The sequence below is a fragment of the Cystoisospora suis genome (assembly GCF_002600585.1).
Source record: "Cystoisospora suis strain Wien I chromosome Unknown contig_2069, whole genome shotgun sequence".
Lineage (NCBI taxonomy): Eukaryota > Apicomplexa > Conoidasida > Eucoccidiorida > Sarcocystidae > Cystoisospora > Cystoisospora suis.
In genome coordinates, this window is record NW_027154868.1 from 46,952 (window position 1) to 73,626 (window position 26,675).

The following is a 26,675-nucleotide window of genomic DNA, read 5'->3' on the forward strand; positions in this document are numbered from 1 at the left end:
GATGAACATAATGCCGAAAATGAGACGGAGACGACAAACAGTCTTCTCAAAGAAGAGAATGACGTTGCTTGTGATGAGGCACTAAAAGAAGCGCAGCTTCATCTCTTCGAGCAGATTTGTGCCAAGGCTGAAACGTTTCTCAATAAGGTAAGTCCGTCTCTTTCTGTCTCCTCTTTCCTGTCTACGCTCTCTTTCTCCTCTCTTTCTGTCTCCTGTCTCTCGTGTCTCCTGTCGTTCTTTGTGTCCGACATGCATATGAATAAACAGACAGCCAATCGATGGAGATAGGGAACAACACTTCTGTAAGCTCTCCGCTCATGCCAACTAAGTCCTTCCCAGCTAGGAGACAGGAAGACAAACTTCAAACTTCTTCTTACTTGTGACAGGCAGTTGAAGGGCCGGAGTATGCGGTTACATCTCTCATGATACTAAGAAGAGAGCAGATACTATTTATGGCAGGAGGCATACTTCACAAACCAGTTTTGTATCTCTTTCTCTTGCATCTCTGTCTCTCTCTTTCTTGACCAACCAGGCAGCCCTAATCCTTCAACAGATGGAAACCCAAGAGGGGTGTCCTTCTATCTTCTCCTCGTTTTCTTCTCTATCATCTTCTTCGTCATCTACTCGGCTCTCAGATGAAAATGCTTCAGCCAAAAAGCCTGAGAAGAGAACCTTCTTCTCTAGCAGACAGAAAAAGGCCGAGAGTGATCGGGCATTGCAGGAGCTGTGTGCGTTCTTTACTCTCCTTTTCCACAAGTACGTAGTGTACGTACACCTCATCCCTAAGACTGTGCTCCCATTCGAAGGGAAGTATCCCGTTAGAAAGAGACAGAGATCCACGAGGTTTCCTGCCAGGCTTCTCGATGGTGAAAGGGGATAGAGGAGGCGATGGGTGGGTGTGTATACACTTGCTAGCTACTACTGGTTCAAGCAGGCTGGGGAACCAGAGGGCATCGAGAGTTTAGGGGCTGAACAGTGGCTGAGGGGAACGGAGATATACGCAAGTCTGGACTTGTAGCTAGTTTCGCAGATGTATTTACTTGTGTGTAGACGTTCTTAATGTGTTGAACTACACATGCCTGGGACACTGGAGTCATCTGTCTCTCACCTTCGCTCGTCTCTTCAGCCCTTGCTTCACTTCAGACAAACCTCTCCAGTCTCCTTCCCACCTCCAGGAAGAAGAATTCAGCTCTCTATCTCTTTCCGTCTGTCGTATATCTCTCTCTCCAAAACGTATCTGTTAAGATATACCTGTCTACGTTGTCTTCCTGATTGCCGTCTTCTTTTCCAGGACATTCAGTGCATCCTTCTGGGTCTCTTTAACGTCGTCGCAATACAGCCGTCTTCGAGGGCTCGTATTCGAGGCTGAAATTCTACAGCTGAAAGCTCTCTATTTTGTTCGGGAGTGGGAACTCATCAGAGAACGCACTGATCTTCTTGCCTTCGGAGATCGCGATCCAGCGGAGATGGTTGGAGAAGAAGAAGGCGGAGAGATAGCAGAAGCTGAACAGAGTGCGGACACCGAAGGAGATGGAAGCGAAGGAAGAAATGATGCTGGAGAAGGTGACGTGGTAGACCAGGTGAACGGATTGAAAGAAGAGAGACTGCGTTTCGTTAGGGCAGGAGAAAGAAGAGAAGGTTTCCTAGGAGACGCACGGGATGAAGAGAAAACGAGGGAGGAGGATTTCCAGCGAGATGGAGAAGAAAGCAGAGACCTAGCAGCTATACACGTACAACAACCTCCTGCTGAAGAACGCTTGGCGCGCCAGAGGTGTCAGGAGTCTCCTCAAACAAAGGAAGAGAAGAATCGATTACTTGCTGTACAATGTACGTACAGTCATTCTGATAAAGGGAGAATGTGGCGGAGAACGGGAAGTGTATTGTTCTCTTACTGTTCGTACGTTTTCTCCCTTTTGCGTGTGCGTATCTGTCGCTCCGTCCATATTTTTTTGAATGGGTAGCCTTACAGCGGAGGCTCTTAAACAGAAGCGGTAGCTAGACGGTTCTCTCTTCTTCTTTCTCTCCCCCTTCGTCACACTTCAGGGTGCATACATCCACTTGTATGTACATGTGTATACACGTACGGAGACAACAGCTTTACCACCTAAATTCGTTACATGGACACATACACAGAGAGGTGTGGAGAGAATCGGCCCTCTTTCCCTGTATATGTAAATACACCTGTGTACACATATTTGAGTCTCTGCTGGTGTGTGTGTCTGGGTTTGAAATGGAGTGTACGTACATGGACACTTGCGTAGGCGAGGTGTTGCGAGGATCTGAAGAATGAGAGAAAAGCACCAGAAATATCGGAGGCGATCTCACAGTGTATGTTCAGACTCTTCTTACTTCTCTCTTTGTCCCTGTTTCTCGTAGGGCTGGAAAAGAGACGACGGGGCGCGCTTTCATACATTCTCAGCCATCCAAAGGCGATGAGTGTGTTCCGTTATTATGAGCGGCTAGCTCTATCAAGGAGAGAGCCGAGGCCGCAGGACTGCATGGACCTCGGATTGGGAGATACGAATCTCGTGTGCCGTGGCAACAAGCATGCATGCGTTCCTTTTTGTAAGCGAGCCCCATACAGAAATGAATCTCATACATACATGTCTATATGCGGTGTAGATGTGCGTGCGTTGACAGTAGGATGTACTTAATGAGTATGCGTCTATATATATGCCTCTCATTACTCATGTTACGTTTACATGCATATCCTTGTGCATGTTTATACGTGTACGTAGGAACGTGTGTAGATTGGTATCGGATCCCTCTCTAGATGCTGTGTATGTGTCGTACTAAGGATCTATGTAGTTGTGTCTATGTGTATGTCTACGGGTATATGCGTGTATACATATGTATCTTTGCGTCTGGAGCTCTCTCGTGCACATACATAGATCTGTATATATGGTGGAGGGCCTTGAGCATCTATCTCTTCCTTAGCTTTATTCATATTGCTGGGTATACGTGCGTGCTAATCGTTGGATGACGGCGTTTTTGTTCGTCTCTCGTCTTCAGGCTTCGACTTCAGTAGTTTCGTTTTTTACGTCCGGGGCCTGGCAGAAGAGAATCTCCGCTATATAGGTGACGCGATTCAAAGCTATAAAATCACGTCCCTCCTCGATCGGACCAATCAAGATGCTAGACAAAGATATCGAGATCTATGCCAACAGAGAAGGTACGTGCCCACCACGGCATCATTCATATTCACACATATGTAGACATGTATCTGTACATATAGGGAGGTACATGTATGCGTGGTTATCTGTATATAGATATACATGTATATATGTGCGTGTGTAGAGGCACGATGGGTACGGACACAAGACGGAAGAAGCTTTGTTTTTTGACAATAGGAATGCCTCTAAGTGTTTCATGTATCTATCTCTCTATCCTTCAAATGTAACGACGTGAATGGAGTGCTCTTTTCTTTCCCTCGAGCCGGGTGGATAGTGAGGGTTCTCTGCATCTTTGGTTTTATTGGAGTTGTGTGCCTCGTCGACAAGAGAGGCCTCTCCCTCTCGTCTTTGAATGAGAGACGGAAAGAATGAAGGAACTTGAGATGGACTGGTGAAACAGACTAAACCCGAATTTACTTCACGTCTTCTCTCGCTAGAGGCGTGCCTGTATTCATCTGCTCTCCAGGTTACATAGGCACATACGTGTATTTGCCACAATGTATAAGGATTACATCCGACATGACGAGCTCTGCACTTCTATTCTTGCGTTTGACGAGAACGCTCCCGGACGCGGATGAGAGAGTCAAGCAGGTCTTTTTCTTCTCCGGTTCTGTCTTCCTTGAGAAGCAAAGAAGCCACTGTATGCTCCCCTCCCCATCTTGAAGTTCTGGTCCATCATCGTATACACCATACAAGATTGTATACGTCTATCCATATATGTTAATATGGTCGAAGCATACGTACATACATACATACGCGTAGATGGTTTCATGAGAATGTCCTCCTGTGTCTTGTTAAGATTGAAAAATTAATATAAATAATATGTCTTATTTTAAAATTATTTGATTTAATTACTTTTTTATATATTTGTTTAATTTTAAAAATCCAGTCGTTTCGTGGTTCGTATTGTATTTCCATATGATGATGAGGAAACGAACGGAATAAGGAGAGAGAAGGGCACGCTGCTTGCTTCTCTCCGTGAGTCTGACTGCGAGAAAAAACGAAGAAGATCTCATCTCTTCTTTTTCTTGGTGTCTCTGTCTGTTTCTGTCTTTTTTTTTATGGAACTGGCTTCACCGACAGCGAGAACGAGGCCTACATGCGGCGGTGTGTTCGGTCAATGTTCGATCAGAAGGGCTTAGAGAAACTCGAGGAAGAAGAAGAAGCGATTCAAAGGGAAAGAGAAAGTGAATATCGAAGACAAGAAATCGCGCTCAAGCGAGAATTCTTGAGAAGATCTCTTCGTAGAGAACTCGCAATGGTATGAGAGAGGAAGAGTCGTCGGTAGCTGTATGTGACCGTAGAGCTACACCACGCCACACCGACTGTCTTCATGTAGGTAGATCTAGAAACCCTTTGTACACAGAAGAGATGAATGTTCAAGTATACTCGTCTGTTAGCTTCGAAGAGAAAGTTGGAAGGGATGGACAAAAGAGAAAGACTGTTGTCGGTCTCTGTCTCTTCTCTCCTACCTATAGATGCGTGTACAGTTCCGTTTCAGGTCATAGTGTATAGACAGATTTATAGCCACATGTGTGGTCTCCACTACCTAGTGGATAGACTCTTGCTGTGCTTCCTCCAGTTAGCTGAGTATTTATACCTGGTGTAGGTCAGGCATTCAGACCCCTAGAAACCAGACTTTCTGTTGTATCTCACTCTCGCTTGAATGTATGTGTGTACATATACCGGAAGAACCGGACTTCCTCTATATAGCAAAAAGAAGTCGACATTTTGAGAGCTGAGAAACAATATGAGACGACATTACTCCGTGTTTTCAAAACGTGCTTTTCCCGAGCGAATTTCAGCAAGATAATTCTTTTGGAAGTCGTGATAGCAGTAGTCAGGACTGAGGTGTACATACACCTACTAGAGAGCGTGCCAATGACTGACTGAACACCTTCGAATGTGTAGAGGATTGATTCGTCTCTGTGTTCAAATGATGTAGAAGCCCCAGTGTTTGTACAATATTGCCGACAACATTCACAAGGTTCTCCTCGAGAAAAGATGAAGACAAATCATCATCTTGAAAGCCAGAGTCGGATCCTCCGCACTCTCTTAGACGATAAGAAAGCAGGATCTCGAGGAAAATGTGTTTAGTCCGCACGAAAAATCAGAATCTGTAACTCATGTAGATTACGATTCGCGCCATGCGATCGCGTGTCTAAGGAAGAATCGATGATCGGGTAGACTTCCCGCTTTGCCGCGGGAATGGAGAAAGTGAGCTGGCTTGAGAAGCTTCGAGTTTCTCACCCGTCAACAAGTCTTTCCGGCTTTCAGTTGATGAAGCTAAACAGAAAGACGTCAATGAAGAAGCGAAGTGTTTTGAACCACTGGCATCTGGTAACATGTGAAGTATGGATATGCTAAGGAATGACCGCAGGTTTTCTTCTCTCTGCGTCCCATGCATTCCATTGCATCCTTCTCGTACTACGGACCGTCTCACGAGTTTGCAAGGGTGTACGACGAGGCCGTGACCGTAGTCTCTGTATGGCGTATCCTCTGTCACTGAATGAAGTCGGTGTCGGTGTCGTTATCAGTGTTAGTAATGTTTAATGAACCAAAGAAAAGGAGGCCTACGCCGCCTTGTCGAGGGAGGAAGAGACGATATATCTGTCGCGTTGTACATCCACCGCATGTGTGACGTGTTTTTCGAGCGGGCAATGAAGTACGCAGAAGAAACATAAGAAGACATTCCGTTCTTTCTTTCTACCGTTGACTGTAATGTGCCGCTTCTAAGCAAAAGATAGAAATTTTGTTACGGTTTCTTGGCTTCCTGTGTTCAAAACAGTTGATCGGGGGATGATGAAATGAGTGGCAGGTCTGGTTCTTCTCCTGGAAAGCTATCATTTAAGGAAAGATTGTAGTAGCCTACGCATGCCTTTGCGGCACTCCACTGGAAACGTTGTAAACTGTGAAAGCTTGCCGAAAGAGATGAATCGGCCGTATATTACTGAGTTAGTGAGATTAATGCCTTGATCGGTGACCTATCACTCAGAGAGACAACCACCCCAACCCGCCAAGTGATCATCCGGAGAAGAGATCGCCGGATTTGCTCCGGCGGAGAAAAAGTACGAGTCCCTTGTGTGGATAGAGGTTTCCGTCTCAGCTCTGAAAGCTGGCAAGATGGCGAGTATACGCGGAGCCAAGAATGAAGTGAACACTGTAACATCAATCAGAAAATTGTAAGGGCACGATTACTCGTCTACTTCGTCTAGTGGGGACCTCTGCTTCCATTTCAGGTGGACACGGGTCCGCGGAACGGGGAAGACAACAGATAGTCTTGAAAAGGTGAACAAGCGTGAATGCGTGTACAGCGAAGGAAGGCAGTCTGAGTTTTTTTTTTGAAAAAGATGACTGAGAAGTGAATAGATTGGAACCATTATCTTCGTGTTGGTTTTGTGCAAACTCACGTACTCTCGAGAGGTCTCCACGCGCAACATGCCCTTTTCCCCTCCTTGATTACTCGCGCCAATTCCGTATACGTCAGTACTCGCCAAGGAGTACGTTACTGAAGACGAAGCAATGCGTACGACGTAAGTCGGCAATGCCATTTTCACGGGTCGCAGATGTACGTATGCATGTTGCTTCTCACCGCTTTGTACAATACTACAGTCTGTCTCGGGAACCTGCCAGTTGATCTTCGTCGCACGTAACAACAGCACACTCATCAACAATATCGCGGTGTAGCCAGGCAGGGCTGCCTTTCGCAGCAGTAGAAGGACGTTTACGTGATCTCTTCCCTCCCGACGAGCTAAGTAGACACGTCAGCTAGATACGTGGGTACGGCCTCCTGTCACTTTTAACTCTTTCGTCCGACACCAACAAAGATGGAAGCAGGTAAGTGATTCGGAACTTCTGTGGCGACGCGTAACTGACACGAAAGCAAAAGCGCATAGAAATTCATCTGAATCGGAGGGGGATCTCCGGTAGGGTTTGTTCTCAGCTTATGGCTTAACGGCCTATAGAACTCGGAAGGCTGATAGAAGGAGTAGAATAATTCTCGCGAAACAGTTGACAGAGGGTGGGACAGAAACATGTGGTGAAGCTTCTCGCGGGGAGGAAAGGGACAGGTGGAGGAGGCTTGAGATTACTTTGTTTTTGAAGTTAAGCCCGATCTTTTTTGATAGGTCAAAAGATGGATGATTATCCATCTGTCCTCCCAAGATGCTGATTTTTGAATGGTAAGCCTTTAGTTCAGAGCCCCAGATATGCCGAGAATACAAGCACTGCTCCACACTCTCCTTCGGTCAACTTCAAACTACTTCTAGAGGGAAAGAGGGCAGGTATAATGATGATAAGAATCTCAGGGCTGAAGGAAGGAAGAAGTGTATACAGGTTCAGTTTCTAGTTGAAGGTTTCATTTCCTTCCTCCTTCATCAATTCTCATTCAGGTTGAGTGTATTTGGTCGTTCTTGAAGTGGAATCAGCAGGTAAAGCCTTTCTGTTGTTTCTCTCTCTCCTCTCTTTCGGATAGTATCAGTTACGACGACACCTCCCGTGCTGTGAGTCCCCCTGGCGAAAACCTTCTTAGTGTTCCATCTCGTCATTCCGATGTGATAGCTCTGTCATTTACTAAGAGATGTGCTGAGAGTCTTGAGAATATAGCTGTACTTTACAAAGAGCCTCTTCTCATTTCACTGTCTCCGTTGCCTCTGCCGAGGGAGATCTGCGTTGACTGACAAGAGCAACGACAAGCATAACAAAACGAGCTCAGTGATCACAATGCGGTTTTCTTCTTTCATTGAAAGCATGTTGACTTTAACGAGCCCATCGATCCTTCCTCGGCTCGCGCGGACACCGAAGAGAGGAGGCGGTAGATCGCTTCTCTTTCTCACATGCGCTCTCTTACTAAAAGTCTTGGAAGCTGAATGGTTGGTCTCTGTTCAAGCAACCCCAGAACTGACGCAGACAGACGCCAAGAATCCGTTAGGCCTCGAGGAAACAGGTATGCCCCTTGTGCTGTAGGTAGCAGTCAGCTGTTTGCTAAGCTGAAGAGAACATGGATTCTGCAGGGGTGCAAGAACGAGAGAAGAGAACCAAAGAGCTTTCATAATGGCCCTGAGTGTGCGTACGGTCAAGCTACTACACTTCGTCTGTAGGCCATCCGCGTTTGCTGTGTTGCTCTTCTTACACCTGTGGGTGAGAACCAAGCTTACACGATAGAGAGACTGTCCTGTTCACTTCGCATGGACTCGACTCTCTTTCTTTCTTTTGTCTTCCTTCTGATGCAGTATTAGGAGAGCTTCCGTTTCAGTCTCTTGACGAAAGAATCCTGCAAACGGCCCGACTCCCTGTAAAAGCAAGAGTGAGTGGAAGGAGAATCGAGAGCAAGACGAACGAATCTTTCTGGACATTCCGGTCCCTGTCGACGGGGTTCATTTCATGAGGAGTTTCTGAACTTCCGGAGAAGCAGCTGAGCAGGGCACGATAGATCCTCTCACTACAGTCATTCTTAAGGGAACACGACTTTCTACACATACTGCACTACATTCTCGTCTATTTTCACGAGTCCGTGTGGATACACCCCAACGGAGGAATCTTATTTCACACGTAGTGACCGCTCCATATACAGAAAGAGTAGTTGGAGACGTACAGCAAGAGGCATTTCTTGGCTCCTCAAGTTGATGTACTTGGTTGCAGAAAGGGAGAGAACATTGAAGTAAGCATCAACAAAAAGACTGTACGTAGAAACATACATAGATCCATCACTACAACGTGTTCTTCCTGTACTTCCTTGTAGTTGCTTTTGCAATTTCTTCTTACCAGTGTTTGTCCTTCCCTTTCTGAGATCCTTGTCATCATTTGCTGTCCCTCGTTTTCTCTCTTCTGCTCTCCGTTAACCAGTCTCAGACTGTCGAAGAGTCGCAATTCCACAGAAAGAGACCACCGGCACGCACGCCCACATGAGAGCAGACCCTCACTAGCTTGCAGGGATACGAAGAGCAGACACAGTTTTCCAGACGGAATACCAAGACCCATGTGTAAATGAGAAAGTGTGTATACAGATGGCCACATAGATGAATATGCATATATATCCTCACACATACATAGAAGCTGAATGACCACCCGTTTCTTGTTTCTTTCTTCCCGTCCTAGACAGATCACTTCCCTCACCATGTGAGGAGATTCCTTACAACATCTGCTGCTGCGTGCTTGTTTATCTCTGTCTCTGGTTTCAGACTCCTGTCTCTTCTCTTACGTCTCGCGGCCCTTCTTATTCTCTATCTATAGCTGCGCGTCGTCTACGAGGCATGCCTCAGACTACGTCCATTTCGAGTCCGATGAGAGATGAGAATTCTTCTTCCTTCGCTCCTCTCACGAATGACATGTCTTCTTCATCAGTTCCTTCTTCTTCTTCCTATCTACGTCAGATGAAAGAAAAGAAACTGAAAAAACGTTCCGAAGAAGAGAAAAGCCAAGTCACAACCCCACCACCCCCGGCAGAGAGATCTTCTTCTTCTTCATTGCTTGTGCCGAACCTTCTGAGTCCGATTCTCCAGGAGATTTCAACTCCTCTCCGTTCTCCAACGCCTTCGTCTTCCTTGTCGTCGTTCATTCTACCTGGTGTAGGAGACTTAATGAATCCGGTGGGTGCGATCAATACAGGAGTTAATGGCCTCTTGACAGCAACAGGATCCACCAGTCTCAATGATCTTGGGACATCTCTCCTGCGTTCAAGTGGAACAACCGCTACAGATATCACTGCCTTAGCACAGAATGCCCTGACTTCGGTGACTCAGAATCTACGTGGCGCGGGAAACCCACTAGGCATAGCACCCTCTACACCTAGCTCCCTTGTTGATGGAGCCCTGTCATCTATTCTATCCCCTTCATCATCTCTTCTACCCAATCCTGCCTCACTTTTACAACTGTCGTCAACTCGAGATACACAGCCATCCAGCAACTACTCTGAAAAGGCAGGTCCAGAAGGTCTTCTGAACTCAGGTAGCGGCGCAGGAAGCGGAACCCCCCTCCTCTTCAATAACAACGGAGGTGGTGGTCTTCTCAGTAGTCTCACAAACAACGATCTTCCACTTGGCTCGTCAAGCCCCTTGGTGGGCGGAGGACAAGGAAGCGGAGGTGGTGTGCTAGGAAACCTGCTACCGGGAAATCTCTTGAATGGTGGAGGGTCAGCAGCAGGGGGAGGTGCTATAGGCGTAGGCGGTGGCAGATTTGTTGTCGCCGGAGACTATACATCGAATGACTCTTCTTTGAACTATCCAAATAACAATAAGCCATTAGGGGGAGGAAGACTAATCAATGGAACAGGAGGAGGCAACTCGACTCTTGGGTATATGAAGTGCTGCTCTGAATGCAAGAGAGGAGATCTCGATTGTCTCTCCAACTGTGATAAAAGCGGAAACTGCATGCGACGAAAGGACTCCTCGTAAGTTTTCTAGGATCATTCAAATGAGTAGGAACGGATGAACGAATAATGCCTTAGAGAGGCTCACACGCGGTTCATTCATAATTTGTGCCAGAAGAAAGGTAAAGACAAAAGATGCTTGTTACTTCGGACAGGAAAGCGAGGTAGACAAAGAGGATTTCACATGAGACAAAAAGGTCTGCTAGTAGAGAAAAAGAGAAAGACCAGGGACGGAGTGAGACAGGAAAGTGAGCCTAATCAGCTGTGCTAGTGTATAGCTGTGATACACATGTTTCGATACATCGCAGCTGACATAGTCGTGTATATACACCTGAAAAAAAGCAATGATTGTCGATGACAGCAAACGAAAGGAACAGCTGAAGGAAGCAACATTTTCACTTTCCACGGTGAGATGTATGAGTTTCTCTAGCTCTCTGAAGAACAACTCAGTCTCTCGAAGATAATGAGAGACATGCGAATAGCTATACTTATGTTTATCTTCTTCTGCTTCGTACACTACAGGCACCTCCACGCAGTCAGTAAAACGCTCCTCCCGCGAGCTTCTTTGCTAAGACTATATATATATATATGTACATACATACATACATATAGAATACATGTACAACATGTAGGGCTGCTTTGGATCATTTCGCTCAACATCGTTCTTCTATTGCTATCACCTTCTTGGTGCTTCAGTGAATCTTTTTCTCCGTCGTTGAGAAGGTGACTGAACTGTTTTGTCTCGTGAAACACTCATTCTTTCCTTGTTTCTCGAAAGTTCTATTTGTCCATCCCGGCTAGTATCTTTCCACTTCCGTCACTTGGCCTTTTTTGATTTGCCTGTGAATGGATTCTTTTCTCTTTTATAGGACATGTGATGCCCCGGATGAGGGGGCCTACGCTGCGTACTGCCAGGAACGTTGTGGCGCTACACTAGGAGGCTTCGCCGCGCCAAGGCCTTTGGCAGCTAGCCATGAGTGTCGGAATGCATGCATAGCTGGAGTAACACAACGATGTGAACGTAGACAATGCAAAGACTACGGATGTACAGATCATCAATGCGTTAAGAAGGCACCTCTCATGTGTGGATGAAAGACGAATCCTACACTGAGCCAGATCGCATGTTTTCGGCGTGTATGTACACCCGGCTCTCAAACAGTCGAGGCGAAAAAAAGACCGACAACAAAGCTTTCTACCAACAAGGGAAATCTCTCTACTCTTCTCTAACAAAGCGAGAGGAAGGAAGAGGCACTTCTTGAAGAGAACTGACAAGCAGGATGAAAGAAGAAGTCTGGACTGCTTGAGTTTCAAAAGAAAGGAGCACTGAAAAAGAAAGTGAGCGAGGAAGATACGTGTCAAAAACGACAGATCTACCTGTGTCATTATCTTTCCACTCTTGTTGTTACGTTTCTGTAGGATCCTCAGGTGTATATACAGGTCATCTGGCTAAAGTGGAGTACACGAGTCTCGTGAGTTCTACTTTCTTTCACATCTCCTTGAGGAGGACGAAAAACTTGTCCGTGCAAAGATAAACTCCCAACAAAAAGGGATCATTAAGAGCATGATGTTTACTCACAGAGAAAAGCTTTCCATCTTGTTTTCGTCTCTTTTAAGCAAGACTTCTCTCAGAAGAGAGAGAAGCCGTCTCCATGCCGAGAAACAAAAGGATTGACAAGATGCCTGGTGCTTCCTCGAGGTAGAAACCACCGAAAGTGCTCTTCTGTTCAAAGCATCCTAACCCGCTCCCTACCTATCTGTAGCCGCGCTCACCGGATCATTCACATATCTCCCTGTCTGCACTGTAGACCTAAGATACGGCTCGCATAGATATCTATACATGCGTCCATCTACGTAGTTGCCCAGATCGATGATACGTCTCGGCGTCTGATATCCGGAGAAAAGGCTGCTGATCAATGTCTGCCGTAGTTGGGTTGTTGCTATTCCGGGTGTTTCAAGAGACAAGATACTTTCCTTCGTGCTTAGATGACCAGTCTTGTAAGAGTGAGGAGGACTTCGGTTCTTTTCATCCAACCTCTTTTACTGTCTGTTCGAGACGCGTAGTCTACGGCTACATTTTCCGCTACGGTTTGCTTTTCGAAAAGCCGTGTGGGCGTATAGCAGAAACTGGGACTCGGTGAAAGAAGAGCCTAAGGAAAACCGTGAAAATCTGCCTGCAGTATAGGAATGGCATGATGCTGAAAAAGAACTTGCCAAGCTTTCTCTATCGGCCAGCCGGAAAAAGAGTCCAACTCGCTCTCTGTATAGATACACGTGTATGCATGTGTATATGACGTACATGAGTGTTTTCCTTTCAGAAGTTCACGAAACAACATGATAGAGAGTATCAGAAGGCCTAAATAAATAGCCTTAAAGTCCCGGATAGCAAAGTGCTTTCCCTTTTCTTTGTGTGTTGTGTTTCTCTCCAATGATGATGACACATCAGTGCTCTGTCAAATCTTCAGCCCTTCTTGCAGTTGAGTGTACACATCATCACGTACTACTTCACTTCACATGATGGATACGAAGAAAAGACGCAAACTGACAGAGTAAGAAAGCAAGAGAGAAAGAAAGAAAGAAACATGCTTGGATTTGAGAACGAAAGTACTTGAAAACAACAGGAAGGAAATTTGTATGGAGACAAACCGCCTTGGTATTTTTTCATTCGAGAAGACCGTAAGACCTTCCAGAGATTGATGCTTTCTTGGCACACGCCTATTTATCACATCACTGTTCATACGCTCAAGTTTGGGTCCTGCGAAACCCGGCCGGAGAAGGTGTGTGTCTTTAGACGTATGAAAGAGCAGATCAGAGAAAACTACTCCAACTACAGAGATCTATTATCCCGGAGAAGCTTTTGCAAGAGAACAGAAGAAGAAAACCAGATGTATCGAAGCTTTGAAGGCTTAAGACAAGCAAGAGGTGAGAAAAATCATAGGCATACATCGCCAAGGGCGGACGTCTTCAGGTAGCCGGAGAAGAACGTCTGCCTTATGTTTGATCTCGATAAGAACGAAAAGAAAGTCGATTGATCGTCTCTTTCTCTTTTTCTTCCTCGCGTCCATCTTATTCGCTTCTAAAGACCTAAGTAAGAAGAAAGACACCTGGCCCAACAGGCATGTCTTAGAAAGAAAATCACGACACCATTTCATTACAAATCAGAGACTCTACCTTTCTAAGAAGGGAGCGAATTTGTAGAGATGACTGTGAGGTGCCTGAGAGGCCTTTTTGCCAAGAAGACGAAGCAAGGCTTCGGTGCCACGGATTAAAGGTCACTTATTTTCGTGTTGAGAGGTGAGCAAACCAGATTCGAAAGGAAAGGAAGAGGAACTTGTAACCTGCCATGACGCCGGAAACGTGAGGGAGAGATTCTCCCTCACTGTCAATTTAGTAGGATGGAGACAGCGCGTGGAAAGAGAAAGTGACCGGACAGAACGATCCTGGTGACGATGAGAATTAGCAGGATGAGATCTCTTTCAATCGTTGAAGAACAGCTTCCGTCAAAGCAAGCTTCTCTCCTTGATATTTTTCTCTCAAGCTCTCTTTATCCGAGTTCCGTAATAAAGCCCTAGAAAAGAAGGCAAAGACAACCGACACACATCATACGGGACAGGGATGCATACATAGGCTGTACGGCATAATATATACATATGTAACCATCGCTCGATTTGCTGTCCTCAAGAGTGTCATGGCTGCTTCCAGCTGAACAACACACATACAGATGTTCTGGGTGAAGTCCTAGAGAACAATATTTATACATATATGCCTATACATATGAGAGATTTGATCTTCTTAGCGAAGGGAGATGGTTTCACTTGGAAATGACTTCTCCTTGAACGCCGTGATCTCCTCTCTCTTTCTCTTGCTTGTGTCTGTAAGCTGAGAGCTAACAAGAACTTGAAAGGAGAGAGAAAGAAAACATTTGGCATGCAACAGAACAACAAGGGAAATATTCCTCATACACGTGGCTGCTTCTTTCTTCCCTTTTAGCATGCTCTACCCGAAGACTTGAACGCCTCTTGATCTTCGCTCACTGCTCAACTAGTCACGACCCACTACAGGTCGGGTTTTTTGCAGGCGAAGTTCAATGGAATAATTATGGAGAAGAGAGCATCACGCGGAAAGGTAATCAGATCAAGAGAACACCCTCGCGCATACTGGTGACGGCAACACTCGTCCCCACCTATAGAAAGAGGACGAAGGATACTTTCCGATGAAACAGAAAGAGAAATAGTATAATGTGGACAGGTATAATAAAGACCTTCTTGCTTTCTGATTCCCGCACAGAAAGAGAAAGGCTGGATCTCTTTCTTCTTCTTACGATTGAAGAAACGTGACGGATTCGTCTTCTTCTTCCTTCGGGCCTACTAAAAAGATCAGAGGAATGCGAAGCCGCATTCCTAGCTCTCTAAGGGATACGAACAGCCGAGAAAAGCACACACACGGAGAGAGGTGACTGAAAGTATGTCTCTCGTATTCTGCTCGACACTCATGTGCAGACAGCCGAAGGAAATGAATGGAGACAGTCTCTCTCTCTCTCACAGCACTTCCAGAATCTACAGATCAACTACTAGGTGCTTTTACAAGCCCGATGTATGTTCACAATTGTATACACATGATGATATATACATGTGCGTAGACGTGCCTGTACACCATGACTTCACTTGCGTATGACATTTTGATGTGGGTACTCAGCCCTGCATGCATCGAGTTTCCCAAGTGGATTTGTCGGTATTCCTGAACCTTCACTTGGAAGTTTATACAGGCACCAGCCGCAGGAGGAAAAGACGGGAGTCTCCAACAATAGTAGTAAACCGGAGATATATGCATTTCAAAAGGGAAGACGTAAGCTTCATCAGAAGCCGTTTTCTCTCAGAAAGATAGATAGTCTCAGGCTCTTTCCACGCACAATGGTGTAGATCCCTCGGATATACCCATCCCTGATTCATGCTTCTACGTCAAGACAGATCCTCTTGCTGGTCACTGAAAGCCTTCCTTCTTCATACACAACCATGTACAGGCAGCCCAATGCGATGAAAGCTTCGCCTCATTTCAGTGGGGACAACGACTTCGGAAAAACACAAGACAGAAACACGCAATGAGCAGTCATCTTAGAAATCTGCAAAGACGGGAAGAGAAGCGTCTTTCTAGCTGAGTCTGGAAGATAGAGAACGAGATCGGCGTATGAATCCTTAGTCAGATGAACCCACAGGCTTCTATTTCTCACACATGTGGCCAAACCCTAGTGCTTTCTACCGGATAGAGACAAGCTGAATCAGTGTCTGTACAGCAGAGGTACGGCGGAAAGAGAGACGTATTTCTTGAGGGCTTCCTGCGCCTTGATCAAGAAGGATAGGACATCAGGCAGGAGTGTCTGACTTTACTTGATTTTCGCGTTTAGGGGAAGTCTACGAGTATCCAGGAGAACTGCGTCATCATTCTTCTCATTCTTGTCTAGGGCCATGTGTTTCGCAAGAAGCCGGGCCACTTTGGCAGCATACTCTTTCTGGTGTGTAGTCACCGTGCAGACCGCTGCCTGGAGGACAGACAGACACCCCGCGGGACAAGAAAGTCGGGAAGGAAACTCAAGAGAGACAAGCACATGAACAGACAGAATACGCAGATCCATCAGCCTTCTCGCACTTCTCGCTGATACAAAGGTGTCCAAAGAGCAATACGCGCTCAAACCGCTTAGATTCAGAGACAGTACAACACATCGCTATTCTATGTATACATCATCCCTACACATATGTTCACGAGTGCATGTCTAGGGAACCGGGAAAAGCAAGGACTTTGCACGAAAGCGTTACCTTGTGTGGGGCCAGACAGACAGGCAGGTATCCCGCATGAATTTCAAGCAAGAGAGCAAAAAAGCGTTCAAGTGAACCGACGCTTGCACGATGCAAGACAGCGAGCCGCGAAGAAGAAGAAAAAGAAGATTCCAGGGAGGAATTATTTTGGCGTTGACGACGGGCAAGGTGACGAAGTTTACGAGGTTGCACCAAATCAACCTGAGGGGAAGGAAGAGAGGAAAAGCGCCACGACACCCCTATCCGTTCTACGTCAATAACCCCAGATCTCAGTCGTACAGCATGGAGTCTTTGATTGCACTCACGACTTCTCATCTCAGCTCGAGCAGCGCCAGCTGGGGTACCCACCCTAAGCGGGTAGATGCAGAAAGAGAGTGATGCGCTCATGGTGCACGCGTGTGTATATGCGTATGCTACAGAAAATGAAGGGGGACAGGATAGGAATATCTTAAATGGGCGATCGGAACTGACCATAGAAACGAAAAGCGCAGGAGTTTCGAAGAAAAGAGAAGCGAGTTCAGACACCCCTCAGCGCCGCATGAAACACAGGTACAGGTATGAGGAGAGAGCAAAAGAAAGAGAAAAGAGTACCCATGTGTAAAGCAAAATGATCTGTTTACGGTTCGCTTCTCTCTCTCTTTCTGCTCCCGCTACGTGTTGACTACGTGACCGATTTTTTCTATACACGGCACTCGTTCTCTGCTTCTTTCTCCCTTCACACGTACGCATCCAGGCACAAGCGAAGACAAGGTGTCCTGTTCTTTTCTTGCATGCCATCCCACCGGTCTTTCCTGCTGTAGAAAGAACCCGCACCATTCTCCAATGCAGACTCCTGCATGTGGAGCTCACTTGATAGACACACGGGACACCTACCTGTATGTAGTTTCATGCACGGAAGGTGTGTAAGCATACAGAGCAGTATCAACAAAAACACGTGCAAGAAACTATGGAAGTTTATCTCTTGTACACAGTAGATCTTGAGCTGAACTCTGTACGTCCATCTGTATACGCAGGTCCCGCAGTGAGAGAGGCCGGGAGGCGGCGAGCTCGGGCAACAGGATCTTTTTCTGCTGCAAGAGCCTTCAGGTATACGCTGCTGTCAGTGTTGCCGTGGTTATACCTGTATGGTACCAGTTTGCCAGAATCTCCCTTGTGCATCAGGGATAGAGATATCTAGCTTGGGTCCATAGAAAGCTCCCCCGCCTTCTTCATGAACGATAGGAGGTAGACCATCGTTCGTCACAGACTTTGCGGCTTCAAGAAGACATTGCTGACGTAAGAAGAGAAAAACACAGTGTGGTTTTCCTCTGTTAAACCCCGGGTGTAGTACAGGCAGGCTCAAGACGTCTCTCTCATAAAGCTTGATATACACGCAAACGAGTGAGCCCCTCATCCTTGATATCGCAGTCCTCATCCACTCGGCACTAGATGGATGGACAAGGACAAAAGCGTTGTAGATATACACGTACATAGATAAGCATGCGTGAAAACGGGGGCTGCCCTAGACATATGCACACACAAGTACAAGTATACGTACGCTTTCACGTAAGTGTGAATGCACGCATATGCATGTACACAGCAGCACATGACTGACTACATGTGGAAGGCGAGATACGAGCTCGCAAAAAAAGCGTAGTGGAAAGTTTCGATCAGCTTCCTACCCAGCGAGAGACCTACCAGTGCCGCGGACGAGAATGTGACAGTACGTTTTCAAGAGATACCAAAGAACGCTACAGAAATACGAGGACTGGGCGCAGAAAGAGTGATTTCCGCATAGCACCGCTACATCCATACATACACACACGCATCTATATATGCGTGTGTAACATATAGATATTTGTGTACCTCCAGATGCATTTGTTTGTTTATATGTATGTGCGCATGTATGTATGTACGTTTGTATGTGTACTTCGAGCTAAGCTAACTCTACGTCACTCAGCCAGTGTTGTTCTCGCTTCTCAAGAAATTTCATCTTTCATATTTCGTATTGAAGGCTCACTTCTGCTTCATGCCATAATTCTTGATCTCCATCTGCCACGTCAGTCTCAAGAGACTCCAATGAAGATGGCGACGGAGTGTGAGAGTCGCTGTCGAAAAAGAAAAAGAGAAGAGGAGAGAAGGGTTAAAACCAAACAAGCATAGCAATCTGTAATTCTAGAGAAAAGAAAGAGACTTCATACTCAATCATAAGATATAGCAGTGTACAAAGGCTGCGGAGAAATTCCAAACATACTAATAGTGCAGACTAAGGCTAGAGACTCTCATCATTCTCCCCCGACAAGAGAACAAAGGACAGGAGACAGAGACTGACCGGGACGACGACGAGAGCACAGATACATACATGCTTTCAGACATACAGACACACAAGAGCAGTAGAACGAAGTAAGTGATGTCCTGTACACCCTGTCGGAACGTCTTCGTGTGAGACGATAACAAGCGTCAGGCTAAAGATGTATGAAACCAACAGCACGAGGGGGAGGGAAGAAGAAAGATGCTGATATCTCTTTGTCCAGTGACGAAAGAGGGACAGTCGCATGCAGACGTGCGGATACCTCTGAAGTGACGATGAAGGAGAAGTAGTAGACCGTGTCTCCCGTGTTCTTCCTCTTCCTCCAAGAGTCATTCTTAAGGAAGTCTTATCGATTCCAAGCGTCGAATATAACTGGAGGGTACTGCGTAGATGCTTAACTATCTCTTCTTTCATGTTCTCGTGTAAACAGATGATATGTCCATCGTCCTGAATGAAAGAAAGAAAAAAGACGCAAAAGTGTTCTCCTCATTGATTCTTCAGCCACGGGAATTCAAACAGCGCACGCATGAGTGCATGCAGGAGTGTCGATGCTTAGGATGAAGAAAGTGAAAAGCACGGGACAATAAAGGAGATCATCGAACAGTAAACTCATTCGCTTTTCAAAACTTGGCACTGTCCGTCATAGATACAAAAGAGGTAGTATACCCGACCTGAATCCCAGACCCACACCTGTATAGAAGATACCATTAGATCTTGACTTCTTATTTTACCCTTCTACGACATGACGAAAGAAAGCGAATTGACTCTCGAGTCTCTTTCTTGGCCCTGTCTCCTTACTCACCGATATCTAGATACCAATCAGTCTACAGGACACGTTCTGGCTGTCCACTTGATATCGCTCTAGGGTGTACCAAAATAATCTCTTCCTACTGCGTGTCTCCTCTAGAAGTGAAGGTTTCGCCAGGCACTTGCATGCAGGGGGACCTCAGATGGTACAAGCTAAGAGAGGAAAGCTCAATATTGCCAAGGATTATCACTCCAGGTTCTAGATTTACTGTCTGGAAAGGAAACAATTTCGAAAAGGCTTTACTTGAGTGAATTCTCTCAAACGTAGAAGCCCGGATAAAGCACTCCGACGTTCTCTGCGGAAGACTCGACCAAACTCAGAAAGACGGATGGGCAGGTGTCTATACACCCCGCCAAGTTCAACATGTTTATGAGATGTAGAGCAGGACGAGAGACGAGGTGAAGATGATGTCTCTTCGCCTTGAGGAGATATCCGAGAAGATTTACGCAATGCTTCCGGGGACCCGTTACACGGAAGATCGATGGGCGAAGCACTACAAGAGGCTGAGGGCAGTGGAGGAGAATCCTGAAGCAGAGGGGAGAATGGAGAGGGGTGGCAGAAGAGCGGAGGCCAAATGGAGATGGAGAAGAAGAATGAGAGACAGAGAATGAGAAGAGAAGAGAGGACAAGGACATAGTCAGAAGAAAGTAATCTATTTGGCTTGTAATCCGTACATGCAACTGACTTGGCAGGTGTACAAGAAACGCTCTACACATGTATATCTGTCCAAATTCATGCACCCTATATCTATCCGTCCGTCGCTACGACATAAACGTGCGGTAGAGTTGAGTACGTGAGTATGGACGGATTTCGTACTGGATGGATATCAGTTGAAACCAGGGGCTGCAGAAGAATACAAGCCCCCCCCCTGACCCTTCTTGGACTCGACAACACACAAAGTATCACAGAGCCTGACGAGCACGGCTTCACATACATAGCGTACGTTGGAGCTCTCCGACTCCTCCTTCGGAGAAGATCTGCAGGGCCGCTCGTAGTGTTAGAAGAGAAAGAAAAGAAAAGCTACTTCAGCTCAGACTCGCTTTTGCAAGTTCTGAGCTAATAGTGATCTTCACATATCTTGATTCCCCTCTATTTCGTCTCGGAGACAACCACGAAACGTTCTGTCCTCGTGTTAAGAGTGGAGGAGTGATTTCCTTCAGTTAGCCTGGAACAGACATGAAGAGAAAGACTAAAGGCGGGCTGCCGCTTCATACCAGAAGGAAAGGAAGGATGTACTCGAGATGCATTGGACAACTCATAGGTTTGAGGGTCAACCCGTGTTCTCCGTCTTCCTCTTGTTCGTCTTCGTTCAGAGTAGTTATCGCACCTGCACTTCTTCTCTCTTCCTTCTCACCCTGCACGTCTTTGCCTTTCAATTCGAAAGAGTAGAAACCCGCCCCTCTGTCTTGCTCAACTTCTCCAGCAACTTCCTTCACAACTCTGTCCTGTTCTTCTCTCTCCTCTGTATTTTGAACTTCACATTCTTTTTTAACCACTCCGGTAGTACACAGATTGCCTGAGTCTTGAGAAACTCTGCGTACACCCCAGATGTTCGATCTATAGCGTTGCCAGTGCCCGCTCCGGGACCATAGAGCTTCATGAGCAAGTGATGGCGTAGCAACCTGTGAAGAGGAGACAGCCCGAATATAAGGCAAGGGTGAAGACGAGTCACATATCTAACGCCAGGGTCTTAGACATTTCAAGAACCGCGTCCATGTAGACGAAGATTACTAGTAAGAATCTTGATCATGGGGAGCGAACCTGTAAACGGTATACAGCACTTCAGCGCACCAGAGTCTGCGTGACGAAGAACGACACGAACAGAAGGTTCACTGGCCTGAAGTCTTCTGCATGTTGGGTGTATGTACACTGCTGCAAGACATCGGGAGAGTCGATCACATGTTTCCTGATCTGAGGACGAAGAAAGGTCAGGATAGATACCTTTCCACCTAGGTGGCTTTACTTGCGTGCTGAGACCTCCTTCGCCTCGAGCCCATTCAGGTGGCCTCAGGGTCCCCTTTTCAATGTTCGCCGTTCCTATTCTTCTGTGTAATGTCACGGGATCATCGGAAAGAGAGAAGATGACGCCACATGTTTCTTTGCTGGGACTTAGAACCTAACACCTAATGAGGAACGCAAAAAGTCATCTCATACTCTCGCATGCTATGATGTGTCCGTCTTCTCCTACGCCCTGCTGCACGTAACCTTACTGGCCGACCTAGGGACAGAACGAAATAGATGAACACGTACGACACACGTAGAGTAAATGTCATTCGCTAAGTTTACTTCTTGGAATCCAAGCTCTCTTTGATGATGGCGTATGAGGGTTTTGAGATTCTCTAGCACTTGTAATCCTCGAGGTAAGAAGACCGGGCCTACTAAACCTGCAGGAGAACTGGGGGATGAGAGGAGAAACATCTCCATTTCTCTACCTAATCTTCGATGATCCAACATGCCAGCTGCCTTTGTTTCTTCTCCGCCTGCTCCGCGCTCCCCTCTCTCCTCGTTTACTTCAGTAGAAGATAATGACAAACTAGATGACGAGGAGAAGCAGGAGGAGAGGAAAGAAGAAAAAGTAGAGGAGGATGCTGAGTATGCCTGGATAGATGGGCCTAAGTAGTTGGTTCTCGTGAAAGAAAGAAAAGCTAGCTGAGAGAAGGTAGAGAATCCTGAATAGATCCTCTTCGATGGCTGAAGAGTATCAATGGTTCGGGTGTACACCCGCTGTGGCCCCCCGGGGAAGGAGAGGTCAGATAAGTAGGAACCTGAGGACGTTGGAGGAAGACGCGTGGGTCTCTTAGCAAAAAGACAGGTGAACGATGGTAGGAGGCAAGGCGACGAGGAAGCGGAAGAAGAGATCAAGGCGGAACATGGACTGACAGGAAAAGAGGATCGCCGGGAGGTATTCACATGCTCTCCATTTCTTAAATTACAACAAGTAAAGAGAAAGGAAGAAAAACAACCTCCTTTCTTGTTGGTCCTTTTAACACAGGTATTCAAGTCGATTGTCCTTCTCATGAATGACAGAAGCCCTGTGCTGTCTGTAAGATGTGCACTGCGTGACGTCCCCCTGGTAGTCCCTACGACATCTTCTACTATCCCATTGTTTATGAGCTGTGCATCTCTTCCTTCTTCTTCTTGTTCACCGTCTTCTTGATCTTTCCTATGTTGATACGTGTCTCCCTCTGTGTCTCTCGTTCCCTTCCACTCCTCTTCTTCTCCTCGTCCTGCTCTCCCCACTTCTTCTTCTTGTCTTTGTCCCTTGGCTGTCGTCTTCAGTTTCGAAGCTCGTTCAGCCTGTGCTTTCCAGAAGTTCATTTCTTCTTCTCCTTGATCTATGAGAGAATAAGTCTTGACAATTCCTCCTCCTCCGGCAGCATTACATTCAGAGATGTTGTGGTGCTGTTTCTTCTTGAGCTTCATGTGCGCGTTGATTCTCTTGCTTTTCTTTCTTTTCATACCTCTTCTCTTCTGTGTATGACTAACCTGGCAATAGGCTGACGGGGAAGATGAAGAGAGACGAGAGGGGACAGAGGGAGCATCTCCTGTTTCTTCATGATCATCTTCATTTCCTTCATCTCTCTCTTTTTCTTCTTCTTGTTCTCCCCCTTGAGTTGCGCGCCATTTGTTGTTCTCCTCATCTTGACGCTTCACATGCTTCTTTGCCTGGTTTCGATCGGCCGCAAGACCTTGAGAGTCGGTATGAGAAGGCGAAGAACGTTTTCTACGAGGAGAATTTCTCTTCAGTGGTACTCGTTGAAGTAGAGGAAGGCCTGGAGGAGCTTCAAGTATAGGTGGATTAGGGTTGGCTACAGGGAAGATCCATCGAACTTGAAATAGACGAGAAGAAGACGAAGAAAAAGGAGGATACAAAGAAGAAGGAGAAGGGAATGGAGAAGGAGGAGAGGAATGAAGACGAGAGGGGACGATAAAGAGTAAAGGAGAAGAAGAAGCAAAAGATGAGAATCTTCTCCTTCTTATCCATGTCCTTCTCCCCCTTGGTATTCTTTCTGTATCGAAGAAGCGTAGCTGTCGGAAACTTCCAGTCAGGTGTCTTGACAAAAGAAGCTCTGCAACGTCAGTGTAACTATGATCAGAGTCGCGCGACAGAAGCGAAGAAGAAGAGAAGTCTTCAAAATGGAGACGACTGGGAGGTAGACGAGATACCTCTTTGTGAGAAACAAGAGGAAGTGGTTTCAACTGGTGACTGAGAAGGAACGAGCGTAGGAGATTTGGATGTCGTGGAATACGAGTGATTCGAGAGGTCGTCTGTACAGCGGCAGATGAAGAAGAAGAGGATGACCAAGAAGAAGGGAGTGGTAAGCATGCGACGAGGGAAGGTTGGAACGGAGTGCTGTATGAAGAGAAAACTAATAGAGGGGTGACTGATAAGAGGAAGATACGAAGTAAACGAGAAAAAGGACAAGAGAGGACAGAGCAGAGAAGGAAGAACAGCATGGAAGAAGACAGACTAGGACAAGACTGAAAGGCGGGAGTCATTAGTACAACGAATGAAGAAGAAGCAGAGGGACGAACTTACAAGCTTCGATTTTGCATGTCAAGCAGGGGAAATAGACAAACACCGTGTGAGCAAGATTGGAAAGGAGAATAGAACGATGCTAGAAAAGCGGAGATGAAGGAAATGAAAAGATGTGAGTTTGGTTGAAAAATAGGCGAGTGTGGATCAGTTCATTCACAGGCTCGTTTTCACCTCTTTGTAAACAAAAGCGAAAATCCCTTATGAGTGCACATGCGTATAACGATCGAGCTAGCACTAGGTGCACTACTGACGAAGAGCGAGAAGTTCAAGAAAAATGAGATATGAAAGGAGAGAAGAAATATAGACGGAAACCAAAAATGAAAAGATGATATACAGAAGACTTTTCTATCCGAATAGTCGTGGAGGTCAAAAGAGTGTGAGCTTTACGGAACAGAAACGTGGGAGAGAGTCTTGGATCTGGATGTATGGGAAGGCCGGATGACGCCGCCGCTTCAAATTCCTTGTCTCTGTCCTGATTCGAGAGATGTGTGTTGGAGAAAGAAGCTTCCCCTAACAAGGAAATGAGTAAGTAACCACATTACGTGCTCTTCTAGTCTACACTTCCTCACGGGGAGAGGTTGTCAGCCAGGGCTGGGGACCCGCAATGAAAAAGGGAGAGACTACGTGTTCGGAGCAGGTGGTACGCTTGCGACAAAAAGGAGAGCAAAGCTTTTTTCTGTGACTATACAAGAAAAGGAGGGGGGAAAAAGAACAGGCGTGTACGGACGGTTCTCGCCTGAAAGAAACAGTCATGAGTGAACAGATCAGATGTCCGGCAAGAATGAGGTGTATGTACACTGCAGGAGCGAGGTGTACGTACACGCCACAGGGACGCGTAGGCACACGGCGATAGTGGGGTGTACGTACACTGCAAGAGTGAGATGTATGTACACTCCGGTAGTGAGATGTATGCACACTTCAAGAGTGAGATGTATGTACACCCCACGCATGATATGTATGTACACTCCAAGTGTGAGATGTATGCACACTGCAAGAGTGACGTGTATGTACACTCCAAGAGTGAGGTGTACGTACACTGCACACACCGCCCTTCGTCCCGTTTCTTTCTCTTCTGGCTTGGTTCAAATTTATCGCTTGCCCGTAGCCGAGAAAGAAATCTTGAACAAGCTCCCCCAATTGTTTCCCCTACTTTCTCAAATCTTCCTTTAGAGGTTGTGCAAGCATGCCCTATAAAGTCGAAGACAGATGAAGAAAAGAAGAACGAAAGAAGAGCGAGCTGATCAGCATCGACACCAAGCTCTGTCTTCTGTCCTGTCGACTCGTTTCCTTTTTTCTTCACATGCAGAAGCCTTGCATGCAGTCTCTCTCTCTCTCCTTTTCATTCGAAGAGCTTCTCAGAAGGAGACAAACACAGAAACGTATAGCTACTTGCAGTCATGTGGTGCTGTCTGCTTTTTTTCTCTTCTACTTGCTGTCTCTCTTTTCCCCCTGTGGTCTCTGTACTTTTTTCATCGTGTTGTCTCCCATGTCTTGTCCATGAATTCCTCTCTTGATTCGTCCGTTCACCGTCTTTCCGCATCAATCTCTTCTATGCTCCCTTCTTCCTGTTCGGCGAAAGAGCGAGGCGTCTCATTCTAGCAGTCACTTCCTGTTTTCACAGAACTCTCCAGATTCTCCTCTCGTACCCTTACATCCATGAGGCCAACCCGTGATACTTTCCTCTCTCTTCTCTCCCCGCTTCTGCTGGGATCCCCTCTATCTTCTTCATCGCCCTCTTACTTTTCCGAGTGTCCGTACAGTTCGTAGTCCAGGGGGCAACATGATGTTGCTGGAGTTTCCTGTACAGTATAACACCCGCTGATCGGGGTTCTCAGCTGAGTTGCTATTCGGCGGCTCTGCTGCATGCTCTCTTCTTTCCTTTTGTTTTGCTGGCTCCGCGTTCGCCATAACACTTCCTTTTTCCTCTTGAGTCCGCGTGTGTTGCATCAGCTTTTGGAAGAGGAGAAGTTCGTCTTGGCGACTTCACCTCATCTTCTCCGTTTCTTTCTTAGTCGCCTTGTCCTTTGCCATCCAGGTTCTTCATCCTCCCTTGATTTCTTTTCTCTCCCGAAGCAGAAATACGACACTCTTCGTACAGTTAGTTCGCCTGCTCCGTAGAATACAAGCCTTGCTGGTACTTAGGAGTCACGGTGGGTCGAAGAGACAACGATGGTATTCCGTTCCTCGAAGGAGGACGAGCTTGCATAATTTCGCTTGTTATGCTTCGAGGAAAGGAGAAAAAGTCACTTCAGGTGGTGTACGGGCACGGGGGCATCAAAAAGAAGCTAAAGCGGATAGGTAAAAGAATGAACGAGAGGAAGAAGAAGAAGAAGCTAAATAGAGACAGGGGAAGATGAGAGAAAGAAAGAGAAGAAGGAGGGGAGAAACAAGAAGCGAAAAAGAAAGACAGGACCAAGGAGAGTGAGGTCGAGTTGACCATTTGGTTATTGTTTCCTCTATCTTCTCGTTCATTGTTCCTTGTCCTCGGGTCGCTTTTCTTGGATAAGCGCAGCGGATGAAAAGNNNCTAGATCTCTTTTTTCTCTTTCTCTTGTTATCGTCTTCCTTCCGACGTGGCAGTCATAAAGACGTGAAGATGGTTCGGGTGTCTGTAAAGCCTTTGTATGTCGGAGGAGGGGGGGGCTCAGGTGGTTACTATGCAACTCTGTTACGTTTAGGTCAGTTTTCTTTT

The 26,675-nt window shown here is 46.4% G+C and overlaps 4 protein-coding genes across 4 annotated transcripts in view; 3 read left to right on the forward strand and 1 right to left on the reverse strand.

Moving 5' to 3' along the window:
• The window catches only part of CSUI_004428 (uncharacterized protein), a gene marked incomplete at its 5' end in the record, with an annotated part of 6,198 nt that extends 360 nt beyond the window's left edge, over positions 1-5,838 (forward strand). The window contains 6 exons of the mRNA XM_068064619.1: positions 1-147; positions 533-756; positions 1,292-1,827; positions 2,377-2,565; positions 3,013-3,172; positions 4,257-5,838. The exon at positions 1-147 is cut by the window's left edge and continues 360 nt beyond it. Coding sequence (XP_067923407.1) covers positions 1-147; positions 533-756; positions 1,292-1,827; positions 2,377-2,565; positions 3,013-3,172; positions 4,257-4,440 — 1,440 coding nt within the window. The remainder of the gene's footprint in view (positions 148-532; positions 757-1,291; positions 1,828-2,376; positions 2,566-3,012; positions 3,173-4,256) is intronic.
• Positions 5,839-7,212: 1,374 nt separating this feature from the next.
• CSUI_004429 (uncharacterized protein) lies at positions 7,213-12,102 on the forward strand. Its single transcript, XM_068064620.1, has 4 exons — positions 7,213-8,118; positions 8,405-8,478; positions 9,353-10,560; positions 11,409-12,102. The coding sequence occupies exons 1-4, from the start codon at positions 7,896-7,898 to the stop codon at positions 11,629-11,631; spliced, it is 1,728 nt and encodes a 575-aa protein (XP_067923408.1). The 5' UTR covers positions 7,213-7,895; the 3' UTR covers positions 11,632-12,102.
• An 897-nt stretch (positions 12,103-12,999) lies between these two features.
• CSUI_004430 (trna ligase class ii core domain (s and t) domain-containing protein) lies at positions 13,000-25,193 on the reverse strand. Its single transcript, XM_068064621.1, has 10 exons — positions 21,731-25,193; positions 20,659-21,066; positions 19,688-19,969; positions 18,899-19,083; positions 18,346-18,433; positions 17,467-17,592; positions 16,347-16,547; positions 15,921-16,072; positions 14,858-14,944; positions 13,000-14,104 (listed from the first exon to the last, which is right to left on the reverse strand). Exons 1-10 carry the CDS (start codon positions 23,942-23,944, stop codon positions 13,993-13,995), a joined length of 3,855 nt encoding a protein of 1,284 aa, XP_067923409.1. The 5' UTR covers positions 23,945-25,193; the 3' UTR covers positions 13,000-13,992.
• Positions 25,194-25,359: 166 nt separating this feature from the next.
• CSUI_004431 (uncharacterized protein) lies at positions 25,360-26,349 on the forward strand. Its single transcript, XM_068064622.1, has one exon. It carries the CDS (start codon positions 25,848-25,850, stop codon positions 26,100-26,102), a length of 255 nt encoding a protein of 84 aa, XP_067923410.1. The 5' UTR covers positions 25,360-25,847; the 3' UTR covers positions 26,103-26,349.
• Positions 26,350-26,675: the final 326 nt, after the last annotated feature.